Source organism: Apteryx rowi, unplaced genomic scaffold (assembly GCF_003343035.1).
Source record: "Apteryx rowi isolate R43461 unplaced genomic scaffold, aptRow1 scaffold_2, whole genome shotgun sequence".
Classification (NCBI taxonomy): Eukaryota; Metazoa; Chordata; class Aves; order Apterygiformes; family Apterygidae; genus Apteryx; species Apteryx rowi.
Genome location: NW_020448307.1, coordinates 753169 through 765912, shown reverse-complemented (window position 1 = coordinate 765912; position 12744 = coordinate 753169). Strand labels below are relative to the sequence as shown.

The 12744-nt window shown below is 37.7% G+C and overlaps 1 protein-coding gene across 2 annotated transcripts in view; it reads right to left on the bottom strand.

The window, feature by feature from the left end:
- LARS (leucyl-tRNA synthetase) overlaps window positions 1–12744 on the bottom strand; it is a 34754-nt gene that overhangs the window by 1653 nt on the left and 20357 nt on the right. For both annotated transcript variants that reach the window (XM_026063146.1, XM_026063147.1), the window contains exons 22-31: window positions 11888–11951; window positions 11083–11266; window positions 10739–10829; window positions 9723–9863; window positions 8987–9127; window positions 8760–8870; window positions 7264–7374; window positions 4964–5068; window positions 3097–3192; window positions 1636–1768 (exon numbers count right to left, since the gene is read on the bottom strand). In XM_026063146.1, the coding sequence (XP_025918931.1) occupies window positions 1636–1768; window positions 3097–3192; window positions 4964–5068; window positions 7264–7374; window positions 8760–8870; window positions 8987–9127; window positions 9723–9863; window positions 10739–10829; window positions 11083–11266; window positions 11888–11951 (1177 nt within the window). The remainder of the gene's footprint in view (window positions 1–1635; window positions 1769–3096; window positions 3193–4963; window positions 5069–7263; window positions 7375–8759; window positions 8871–8986; window positions 9128–9722; window positions 9864–10738; window positions 10830–11082; window positions 11267–11887; window positions 11952–12744) is intronic.

The following is a 12744-nucleotide window of genomic DNA, read 5'->3' as shown; positions in this document are numbered from 1 at the left end:
GGCAGCTTTTATTCCAACAGCAACAAAGCAAAACACAAGAAACTGAGGCTAAAATTTTCCAGTGCCACAGTGATGCAGTGACAAAGATGGTGGTAGACAGCAGCATCTCTCCCCTTCCATCCTATCAGTGCATGCCACGTCTTAAGTACTTACATGGCAGAAAAAAACCTGCATAAGATTACTGGATAGAAAACTATTTGGAAAGCAAAGCATGAGGAGACAACAAGAAGTAATTACTGGCTGAATCCTGTAAGAGAATCCCAGGATTCTCACATGCACACACACACCACACACACAACCAACCACATACCACAACACACACATCCCCCCCCCCCCACAAAACCACCACCAAAACACCACCACCCCTCCACCAAACCCTGTGAAGGTTACTGTGATGGAATTCAAGTTCCCAAACCACAGTACACCAGACATTTCAGAGCACTATATGTGCCCTAAGCAGATGTGCCAGTTGCAAAAGCAACACCTCCAAGTTCTGTCTGGAGACCTTTATCTGAGCCATACAGTTACCACTAAGGCTTCACCTTCTGGTAAGTGTACAGTGATGACTTGCTGTCAGACACAACAGCAAATTCTGGCTCCCTAACTGCTCTTGCTTGCATCTCCACTACTGGAAACCAGCTATCAAGGGATGGAAGAGATAGTTTCACAACAGCTTAAAAGCAAAATCTGGTTCACAGGTGACAAAATGCGTTTGTCTTAATGCTTTCACAACGGAGTTCACTATTGCCAGGAATTTTGAGTGCTTTCACAGAAATTCTTCTAGTACTTATTGCCTCCTTCTCTTATCACTGTAGAGCTCAAAATTTAAGAGCTGAAAATAAAGCATTAGTGCATTAAAAAAATAAGAGCACAGAGGGAAGTGATAGCTCATGGGATTGAAAAGGAGTATTGGCCATTTTGCACAGAAGTTACTAGTTCCAATTTGGCACACATCAATGGTAATTGAAAGGCTATTGAGCAATCCCAATTTTAAATGAAGAGGTTATTTCTGTCCAGGTTTACAGTGGAAAATTGTTATGTGAGGAACCATGTAGCAGCTGGCATTGATGAGTAACATCTTTAAAAACTCAGATGATTCTAAGTCACTATGAAAAGAATTTCTGCCACAAAAGTTACATCCAAGGATCGGGTATTATTAGAGGCAAAACATGCAAGGAAGATTAAACTAGAGAAAGTTTTAAAATGTCAGCTTCATTCCTTTTCTAGAAGTGAATCCACCTTAGGCTAAATGGAAAAAAACAATCTGGTAATTGCTTTCGGCCCCAGGGCGCCAAAACAAAAGAGGCAGAAGTTATATATAACCAGTTATGGGACCACACTCCTCTTGGGAATTCAAAGCACAAGGGGAAATACCACCTGTATTAATCTGTAACAGAAACTAGGTTTCAGTGTACCAGTGGCAGAATAAAAGACTAATGATGAGGGAAAACCCATAGGAAAGCCTGCTTATTTGAATGTTATCTATATTTTTATTCACCCAAACACAAAAATTTTGTTCCTTTCTAAGCATTTACAACAGCAAGGCAAACTTCAGCAGCTTTCTGTTTCTACTTCACTCCTGGAAACGTTAATCTAATCATTGCAAGATGGCTGTATTCTCCACTGGAGTTTTACCTTTGATTCCTCTGTCCATCTTCATTAAGCGCCTGATCACTGTGTCCCTACTATCTCCTTGCCTGATTTCTATTTTTGTAGAGAAGTGGCCATTTGATGGTTGAGGGTTCACCAGAAACACAGATACGCTGGGCTGTAAGAAAGTTAACAAAAACATTAAAGGAGAATCTGTGTCTGTGGTCCAAGTCTCAGAAAACATGCAACTAAGACGCAAATAAGCATTCTCTAACAGCACGTATTCTGGATGGATAACCTTTCATGTAGAAACATTGACTACTGGTGATAGAATGCAAGTACTCCCACAAATCTTAGAATATATTAGCTACAGTATACACACAAAACTGTTCAGGACATATTTAGAGAAATAAAAGTTGTATTGCTGAAAAGTACTAGAGTTAGAAATATTAACACATGATATACATGTATATTAACACATACTGTTATAGAATATCACTTAATCTTACACAACTCACTCTTTCAAGACTCCATGACACAGCTGTAGCAATACTTTAGAAGGCTTTATTTTTATGTAACTGAACGCAATTTATTGGCCCACTATAAATTAACAGATAAACATTTAAAAAATTAAAATTTGCTTCAGGCTTCAGCAAAGTAGTAATACAGAAGTTTATAATTCCTTAAAAGAGGCAGAATAAGCAATGTCACAACTTCAATAAAACAGTGGTGAAATAAGATTCAATCATACTCACTTAAGACCAGCAACAGAGTCTAGAATTTTGATTTCCAATTTTTGGCCCATGTTTTAACTAGATGAGAATCTATCCTTTTCTAAGGAGTACTACTTCATATTCTTACATCTATTTTGTTTTTTAATCATATGCCTGTTTATGTTCAAATCACTCATTTCTTAATGGTCTTCCAGTCACCACAATTTAAAGATTCAACCTTAAAAGAGCCTTAAAACTATCATAGTCACATTTATAGCTCTATATTGAGAAAAGAATCATAACTGCTTCAGAAGATGTTATTGGTTTTGAACGGGTATTGAGTCAAAAAGAAGAAAAAATTTCTATTTACAAAACCGATCAAGCAGGCAGTAGCAGTGTAAAGAATGCTCAGTGCTGTGTCACCCAAGGGATCACATCTTCAGCTGAGAAGTAGTTTTATCTCTACACACCTTTATTACTTGACTGTTTAGCAAAGGCATGGATCAAGTTGTCAGTAAGAAAGATGCATGTTTATGATATAGAATAACATCTCCTAGGAACTGCACCAGAACCAAACTCCCTGCACAGTTTTCTGGAAAGCAAAATACTGGTGCCTCACTCCTTCATAATTTGAGCTTAACTTGAGCCATTAAGTTTGTTCCCAATGCTGGGCTATTTGGCCCTCCTATACAATGCTCATGCCAGATGAAAGTTTTCAAATGGCATGTCTAATTATTAAAAATGAATTTAAGAAGTTTTCACATATTTCCAATATCTGAATATTTGTGTTTACCTCAATTCTGAATATAGAAAATGGTTTTCCAGGACAGCAGTCTTCTTTTATTTTATCTTCTGCTTCAGAAGCAAACTTCACTTCAATATGATCCAGCTGTAGGAAGAGAGGGAAAAGAAGAATAAACAGAAGTTGAATCATAACAGAAGTTATCTGGCCTCCAAAACAACTGTTTTCATAGTCAAGTGGAAAGTAACATGCATTGACATAAGACAACAATAGCAAACCTAAAATCACAAAAATATTATTTGGAAGAGAGCTCTGAAGGTCATGTACTTCCTGCTTGAAGTGGGACTACTGCCAACACTGGATCAAGTCAGCTGTCGTTTTGTCAAGTTGAATTCTGAAGACCTCCAAGGACAGAGATCCCACAGCCTTTCTTTGGTTAATCTGTTCCACTACTGTCCTAGCAAAAAAAAAAATTTCTCCTAATGCCCAATTTGAGCCTCACAAGCTGCAGCTTCTGGTTATTGCCCCTTGTTTCACTATCCGCACACTATCAAGAAGTGTGTTGGCTTTATCATCTTTGTAACTTCCCTTCCAGACTATTAGATCCGCCCCTGAGCCAGTCTAAACAAGCCTATGTCCCTCAACCTCTCAGTGTAGGCCATGCACTCTAGGCCCCTAACAGTCTTGGTAGCCTTCTGATCAACAAGCTGCAATTTCTCAACATCCTTTTTAAACTTGGGGAAGGGTGTGGAGTAGGTGGGTAAGAGGGCAGCACAACACTGACGTGTATTTCAGATGTGGGTTCATTAGAGCTGAGCAGAGGGATAACTTCCCCTGATTGCTGACCACCTCCTACATAGGCAACTCCTCCTAATGTAGGGCAATATGAAGCTTGGCTCATTTGCAGCAAGAGCATATTCGCATTAAACTTATATAGTCAGCCAGTCAGTTCCCAGCTTATATGGAAGTATGGGGTAATTCTGCCCCGATTCAGAACTCTGAAATTCTTTTCAAAACCTATGAGATTTGCTAGTGCAATTCCTAAGTTTCTCTAGATTCTCCTTCATGGAAGTTTGACCATTCAAAAGCCGACCGCTCCCTTCCCTAATTTAGTGGGTTTTGCAAATTTGTGGATACTTGTAAATAAAAGTTGTTGCTTGCTCTTGAATTTGCTCAGATATGGAAACAAATCAAACAAACCCATTTTATACCCTGTACCATGAAGCATACACGTGCAGTTTCGATTTCCAAAATTTCTAATTCCTAAAACAGGGTATTTCTTATAAACTGGTCTGAGCTGTCCCCCTCATTAAAGTACTGCCTTTTGAGCTAAACTCTGGTTATCATATGAAGCTGCTATAACTGTTTCTAGATTGGCATCCGTTTTACTATGTACTGTAGTTTTAAAAGCCTGCCCTGAATCCACTCCTTTAAGGAGACAAAGTAATCTCCTACAGTGAACATATGTGCCATTTTAAGATTCAGAGGATACAAGGCTAAAAATTCTGATCATTCTTGCTAATACTACTTTGAAACACCTCCTTCTCTTTTCTTCTAGTGAAAGAGTCAAGATGCTGGTTGGCTCACAGAAAAATGGCTCTTCAAGAGTCACAGGAGTTCACTGTCATAGATACAACCAGTCTTTCGATAACAGCCTCCTCTGTTTTGTGGAGCCACATCAACACCCTATTCACCTTCCGCTGTCCATCTCATATCTATATTTAACAGATTTACTTAGAAATGCCTAGATTTGACAAATTTAAACAAGCTCAAAATACAAAGAGTTGATAAAAAATAATATTAATTGAGCAACTGACATCCAGAAATTAATGGAAACAGACTTAGATCCTTAGGAAATGGTGGTCTTTCAGCTATCCCAATGAAAACCAAGTAATGAATCCATCAAATATATGCTAACCTCCAGGGAATTTGTCAGATAGACTATATTCTCCATGAGCACCACCTGTTCATCAAATTCCAGTTCCAGATCAAGAACACGTGAACCATTCTTCTCCAGATTCTCCTGTCAGAGGACAAAAAAAGCTGGATTAAACCTCTCCAAAGGCTGCAAGTAAAATGATGCTTGCAAATGACACACTCTTCGCATTAGTCATGCAAAGAATAGGCTTTTAAGTATGAGAGCTCTCTGCTGGCACAACAGGCTAGCATAGGAGTCATTTTCTGTGACGTGGTTTCTTCTACAAGGAGTTAGTGACACTGATGGGAGGAGTAAGAGCAATTAGAACATGCAGACAGCTAAGTGTTCTTTTTAAATGTAAGAACATTTTTAATATAGTATTGAAAAAGTGTCTGACATTCACAGTTATTTATGATCTCTAATGTGCAGATTAAGAATTCTCAAAATAAGCCAACAATTCAGTGCTATTTCCCCACTTGAAATTCAGTTTTATGACCTAGTTTAAAATAAAGGATGAGCATACAAGAACTGGACCTGTTCACAACAGCTGCAAAACAAGTTCTCTGCACGGAAATAACATTTATTTTGTAAGTTAAAATAAAGGTAACTTAATCCAGAAACTCAACTGCACCATTCACAACAGAAAGTACTGAAAGCAATATAAAAAGCCACTTTTTTTTTTTTATTAACTAAAACAGAACTTCCTCTTCAGAATTTAATCTCCTGTCCCTTTCTTGCTTTCATATGCTGAGCTAGTTGTATCCTCTGAAGCTCTGTTTCATTATGCTCAGCATGGTCGTGGTTTCCTTGTTTCCTTGTCAGTTTTTAACATGCAAGATTCCCTAGATTACAAATGAATTGCTTCCCTTTGTAAATCACAGAGTCTCTTCTTCATCACGTAAGTCTTTCTTTGAAAAACAGAATGCAGAAGCAGAAATACTTTTTGAACACTGAAATTGCTGCATAATCTGTTTCAAACAATAACATACTGGTCTAGGGAATCCAAGCTCAGATGTTTCTAGGTCTCTACATGTAACCACCTACTATTCGCCTCTAGAAACAAATGGAGCAACTCTTGTGTAAGCCTTATTCCATTCTCTTAATGCAACAGAGGCTCAGAGCACCGTCATTAGCTATTGCCAGATTGAGGGCATCAAATAGAGGTAAATTTCAGACTTAACACTCTTGTATGACTGTAAGCTTGATTTTTTGCAACTATATAAGATGATCTAATATATTATCTGTTTTTACAAACTTCACTTATTTTAATAAAGCAGATGTTGATCTAGGAGAAGAGCAACCACCTTTAAAGCTGTTTTGTGCTCTCTATTACTCTGAAGACTCTTAAGGTTCCATGAAAAGGAATAATCAAATGGCCCTATATGAAGGGCAAAAGAGCACTTGTATGGATAAAATACAAAGCTACCAAGTAGACAATGTTAATTGCATACACTTAAAAAAAAAAAGCCACTTTCTACAGTTTAAGATAAAACATAACATATTTACACCCACTAAGATTTTTTCATTACCAATCCCTCCCACCTTGTACAAATCATGAGTAAAAGTCCACAAGGTTTTTTTCATTGTGTTTTTAAGATTTTGTTTATTCTTTGGCTTGTGAACCTTTTAAGCTCCTCTACTCAAATTTTATCTGCAACAGCAAGTGCAAAAAGTTTTATAGAAAAGTAGTGCATGCCAAAATTTTGAAAGGCTTGCATGACTCAGGGAAAAAAATAATGAAGTATCAGAATATTAGTGATAAAAATTTAAGAATAAGTAACATACCAAATTCACAGTACCATTCAGGGCTCAGGACTTTCCCTTTTTCTTAAATACAGTGTGCTCCATTATATCTAGTTGTGTTCTTAAGTTAAGAGTTTTGATGTCTCCAGAGCAACATCTTCTCATTTCAGAAAGAAAAGCCAGAAAAGACACAGCTGAGGCACTTCAAATGTAGAGGGATCTACCTGTACTTGAAGCACAGGTTAAATAACCTATATAWTACACAAGCTACCAAGTCTCAACTAGACCATTATTTCACTTGGCCAATTCATAGAGACATATTTATAATACCTTTCTTCCAGAGATCTCAAGGAAATTTATAAACAAAAACATGAAAATACAAGACCAATAGCAAAGTGGAGGGATAGAGACTGAAGTCAGATGTTAGTAGCAGATCCAGGATGAAATAAAGGAACTAACAAGACCACACACCAAATTACAGACATCACTGCCTTGGTCTGACATTTCATTCATTTATGAAAGCTTTTTCTTGCAAGGACTGTTCCTCTGACACCTACCTTAATCATGGCAACAAAAGGCATAACCTTCTTCATATACTTCTTCAGTTCTGGCAAGGTATTCAGCTCACTGGCAATTACTTTATTATCTGGCAGCTGACCTCCACTGACCTAAAACATTGACGAACATCCATTATAAAGTATAGGTGTCATCCAAACAGGATTTGCCCTTTGCTACCGTATACCTTTCATACTTTCCCAAAACATGAGCAAGCAGGATAATCACAGAACAGTTTGGGTTGAAAGGGACCTCTGAAAGTTATCTAGTACAACCATAGTCACTGATTCCACATATAGTCATTTTCCCATCCCTTTAAGTTATTGCTAAGGTAAAATTTTAAAAGCCTGAGCAAAAAAAGAAAATTGCATCTTCTGCCATTGAGGCAATTCATAGTATTATTCTGCGTTTTCTTTACTCTTACCTGTCACTTCCCTAAGTATCCTGGTCCTTCCCATGCCATTTAGATTTTACATGCTATCCCCAGAAAAAGAAAGTGACTTTGAATATAAATCTGCACCTTGGAAAGACTTGGTATTTCAAAGAGTAGACTCAACACCTTTCTCTTTAGGAAGCTTTATCCTTTGTCCCTACTACTGAAGTACAGCAATCTTCATAAATATAAATTAATATCTAAATTTTCTACCAAAATGCATTTTAAGCTCACATTTAAGCCTCCCCTCAAGCAGATGTGAAAGCACTGGTTTCCTGAAATATTTAGGTTTTACACTCAGTATTCAGATATTTGCGCAACTCCCATTCAGTGTATCAACAGACCAAATAGCAGATTTTGACACTGATGTGGAGAAAACCTATAAAATGCCCCAAATTTAATACTCCAAGGATAAACCAATATTCCTCATGTGAAACTTAACTCAATATTGTAAATTGGAAGAGTCACGACTCTACAATCTATCAGCTATGACACTGATCAAGTTCAAGTTGAGAAGGATAATGGTTCATTGCCAAGAGCCAATATTATATCAGGTTCCCTATGTCAGAAGTACAGGTTCTGCTGCTTTTAGAAAAGCTTCTTTCTTCTACTTACAACGGAATATGTATTGTATTTCAACATACTTCTTGCAAAGTCACTGATACACCCTCCCAAGCACCAAAATAATGCTCCTAAGCCCACTTGCATAGTAAGGCAGCATTAAACTGACAGTCACCAATATTTCCCCAGAAATACCCCTGGGAAGAGAAATATTTTAAAAGCTATCCATGTACAACAGATAAGAACAACAACATGGGCCACTTCTTGCTCAAAAAGTGTCAAAACACGATAAGGTCATACTGTCGACCAAATGACATTCCTCAAGACATTTTTGTTAAGCACCAAAATCCATTGGACTGTTGTAAGAGCATAATAAAACTACCTTGCTTTATATTCAAATAGCTCAGTAACAAGTTACATCTTATGGGCTTTCTAAATATAAAAAAAAATTATCCCATAGAAAAGCAGGTAAGTGGCCCAAAGAAAAGTGAGAGAAAAAACCACCTGATAGTGCTTGCGCAGAACTGATAAGGTGGTGTGTTGCCAGGGTGGGTAGTTCTTTGCCACATAGATGGTACAGTGAGAAGGTTTCTGGGGAGGCTCCTTAGTACTTTTCTGAAGAAAGAAAGAAGAAAAGAAATAAAAAAAGTATTTAGCATCAGGAAGGAGTCCCGAAGCYGCACAGAATTATTAAACATGCATAATAAAAAAAGCAATCTAGTGCACTTCACCTTTCCTTTAACTGGTGCCATGAAGTTCTTGAGACGGAGTCTGAGGTCATGAGCAGCTTCCATAAGGTACTGAGAAGAGCGAATTAACACCTCATCCACAGGACCCGCTATCGGCCATGAGGCTCTCATGATGGAATCGGGCTTTGAAGAAAGGAAGAAATTACATGTAGTGAGATTAAAAGACATTAGTTTCTAGGGGGTTCTCAACCCATTATAGCTTGATTGGAAACTGGAGTTTAAACAGTATGAACCTTAACAAGCACCCATCTATAACCCAGTTGTAAAGGACCAAGTATACTGCCAATGAGCATGCATTTGTGAGTGTGCATTAAAGACTACACCTACAAACATATCAGCCATACAGCTACATAACCTCATTTGCCAGCACAGAATTTATTTCTCCAACACAAGCTAAAAAAGCTCCATACATAAGTGTATGAATGTTGCATTATTTGGGTTAGTTTTAAGTCACCTCTTAGTAAGAGAATAAACAGTGATCTGTATTAAAGTAACACATTACCATAACCTTGAAGGCACAGGTTAAAGTCAATACACTCACTGTTCTATGGACAATAAGCTGATACGTCCCTGTGACTGTATGAACACCCATAAATTTTTTCTACTTAAACATGAAAAATATTCACAAGTCTGATATCAATCTCACTAAAACAAACAAACAAAAACACACTAAAACTTAAATCTGAACCAAATGACAAAGCTGAAACAGTATTAGTACCTTTCCCAGCAGCGACCAGATGTGCTCACATAAGTGGGGACAGATAGGAGCCAACAGCAGAGTCTGAATTTCAATAAACTGAAACACCAAGTCCCTGTGCATTCCTTCTATAGCCAGCTCACGATACTTATCTTTTGCTGCCTGAAACACAGCCAATGCAACCATCATTAAAACTCTCCAACTGCCATGAAAAACATATTAAGGGAAGGAGAGAAAAAAAAAAAAAGACAGACAGACACAGCACAGCACATGCCAAATTCTTTGCTCTATTATGCCTTTAAAATGTAAGCAGCTTAGTCCTTTTAATAATCCATTTTTGAGCTCTATTTTCCTGAAACATCTAAGGGAATGAACCTTCAGTTGGCCATCTTATTTTTACATTATTATGGTACTTTTAAAGTGTTTATCGGCACAGACAGACAAAAATAACTGTAACTGTGTTTCAGCTACTATAATCCTGAATAGCCTGCATAAAGATACTAATAAGTAGTAAGGAAAAGGCAATTAATATGATTTAGCATTATACATCTAATTCAGCCTACTTAATCATATTCCTGAAAATCAAGTCAGCCACATAAAGGAGTGTCTGTAATTCATTCAGTGAAGTGGCATGGTTCTGCAGACACTCTGGAAACATGCTTTAGGGAGTATAACAAAAAGCACTCTGCTTCCAAACAATTCTGATGATGTATTACCTGGATTTTTTATGCAGAGTTCCCTATTAAAAAGAAGCTAAGGAAACTTTTTTTTTTTTTTAATAGGTATTTGCTCGTATTAGATATCATGACTCCATTTCCAGCATCACAGTTGTTTTCCTGTGAACCTTTGTGAAACGCTGTAAGGAGTCCTTTATAACGCCACATTTAGTTCACCTAAATACCCTTGTTCCTTGGTACAATTCTGATTCCAATTCTGCTCTATAATTAAGGATCAGAGACATCAGGATCAAAAGAAATCTGCACAAAGTAACAAATGCCAAGTGTTAGTTTCTTACTACCTGAAAAGAGACCTCCTACCTGAAATTCAAAGAAGCCAGTTTTCAGAGCTTCTTTAAACATCATCTTCTCATAATTTTGGTCTGTCTTCATTATACCTGCACTCATTTCGCTAAGGAGGAAATGGAAATAAGAATATCAATATTGCATAGTCCACCTCGCTTAATTGCAACATTATGTAAAGCAACATTATTAATGTCCCCAGTGCAGCACAACCACAGACTAGTCTGAAAGTGAATCAGAAGTGTTCCATTTACTTTAGGGAACTCATGAATTTGTAGGGAAAAAACAAAAAACAAAAGACAGTACAAAGATTGCACTTGGCGGGGGTGGACACACTATGTTAGCTTTGTGTGGTATAGTACCTGGCAAAGACTCTGTCATTGAAGGTGCTGGCAGGACCACTTCTTAAACTGTCTCTATTTGCAATCATCTCCTTTACCCACTCCACCCATGTGTAGAGACGTAGAATACCAGCATCTGCCATGGTTTCCACGAAGTTGGCATCTTCAACAGTATCTCCAGCATCAGCCAGTGCTAAACGCATGCCTGAAAGAAACTGGATTAGTTAATATGCCTGGCATGCCATCAGCTGATAGATAATAGATGCAGAAGACAAGGGATTCAAACTCTATTATAACTAACTTTTCATTCCAAGTTAATAAAATGCAAAGTGAGTTTACAAGATTTGCCTGGCCAACAAGAGAGAGAAGACAGACACCGAGAACCAGGAGACCAGCATGATCACTGACCCCCTCCCTACCCCTCCCACACCCCCAAAAATAAAGGATGCAAAAGGCAACACATGCATGCCTTCCCCCCTTCCCACTCCCCCCCCACACACAGTGTGGGCATCAGGAGCAGCAAAGCTCTATGGCACAATTCACCTTATAATGTTTTGAACTCCAAAGTAGATGTTTGAAGAACAAAACAGACACCCTAGGGGAGGCCTCCATATCAGGAACAGTTCCTGGTTTAAATGGGTGTTGTGTTAACATAAACCCAGTTTTCTAAATAGAGTTCATCAGCTTTTCAAACAGAAACAGCTGATAAGTGGTAGATTTGTTGTGATAAAATATTCTAATAAACTCACTGTTCCTTTGAGAGCAAAGCATGAGTTTTAGTTATTTTGGCATCATTAAAAAAAGATACAGGTCAGAACATACTTACCATCTGCAGAAAACTTGTCAATAGCTTGAGTTAGGGTAAGAAAGTTGCCTGTAGATTTAGACATCTGAAAGAGATAGAGTCTTGGGGTTTTCTCATACATCCATTTTGCTGTCACAAAGACATAAGCAAGAGAGACGCAGCAAGGGTTTGGGCAAACCACTGAGAAAGCATTCTCTCTCAGGAAGCACAGCAAAAGCAACAAGTTGTTAAATCTGAACTAGGTCTCACAGCAGAAACACTCACTAAACTTTGCAAGTACTCATTCAGCTCCTGAATTTTGAACTTGTCTTGTGACTTTGACAAGTTGTTACTACTAAGGTCAACATACACTACAAATGTAAGAAAATGATAGCTATTTTCTGGATCATTTGGGTTCCACCTCAAATTTGGCTTTGAAAAGTGGGACAATTGGTACCAAAATATCACCCCAGAAATGACCTGAAGTAAATTTCTGAAAACTAAAAACTGTTTCAAAAGTGGCATTTTTAACTCATCCTACATTGATTCTTCAAGAAGGACTTTTGTTTTGTTTTGTTTCGTTTCCACATTAGACAGTTTCCAAGATCTAATTTCTAGGTTCAGGCACTTTTACATTCAATTTCACAGCTCACATGCATAAGCAAATTATCCACATAAGCTTTTTCCTCTCATTATATCTATTCCAATGTAAAATTTAAAGCCAAAATTTAGTCCAAAAGCCTCATTCCACAAGATAAGTTACCCTGAGAGTTAGGAGAAATCCACCAAAATCTTCACTTAACTGATAAAGTGATACAAGATACAGAAGAAGAATGCTAAGACAGAAATGTAGGAAAGGCAGATCTTTAGCTTTGGTGAATGAGAAAACAGAGGGCACT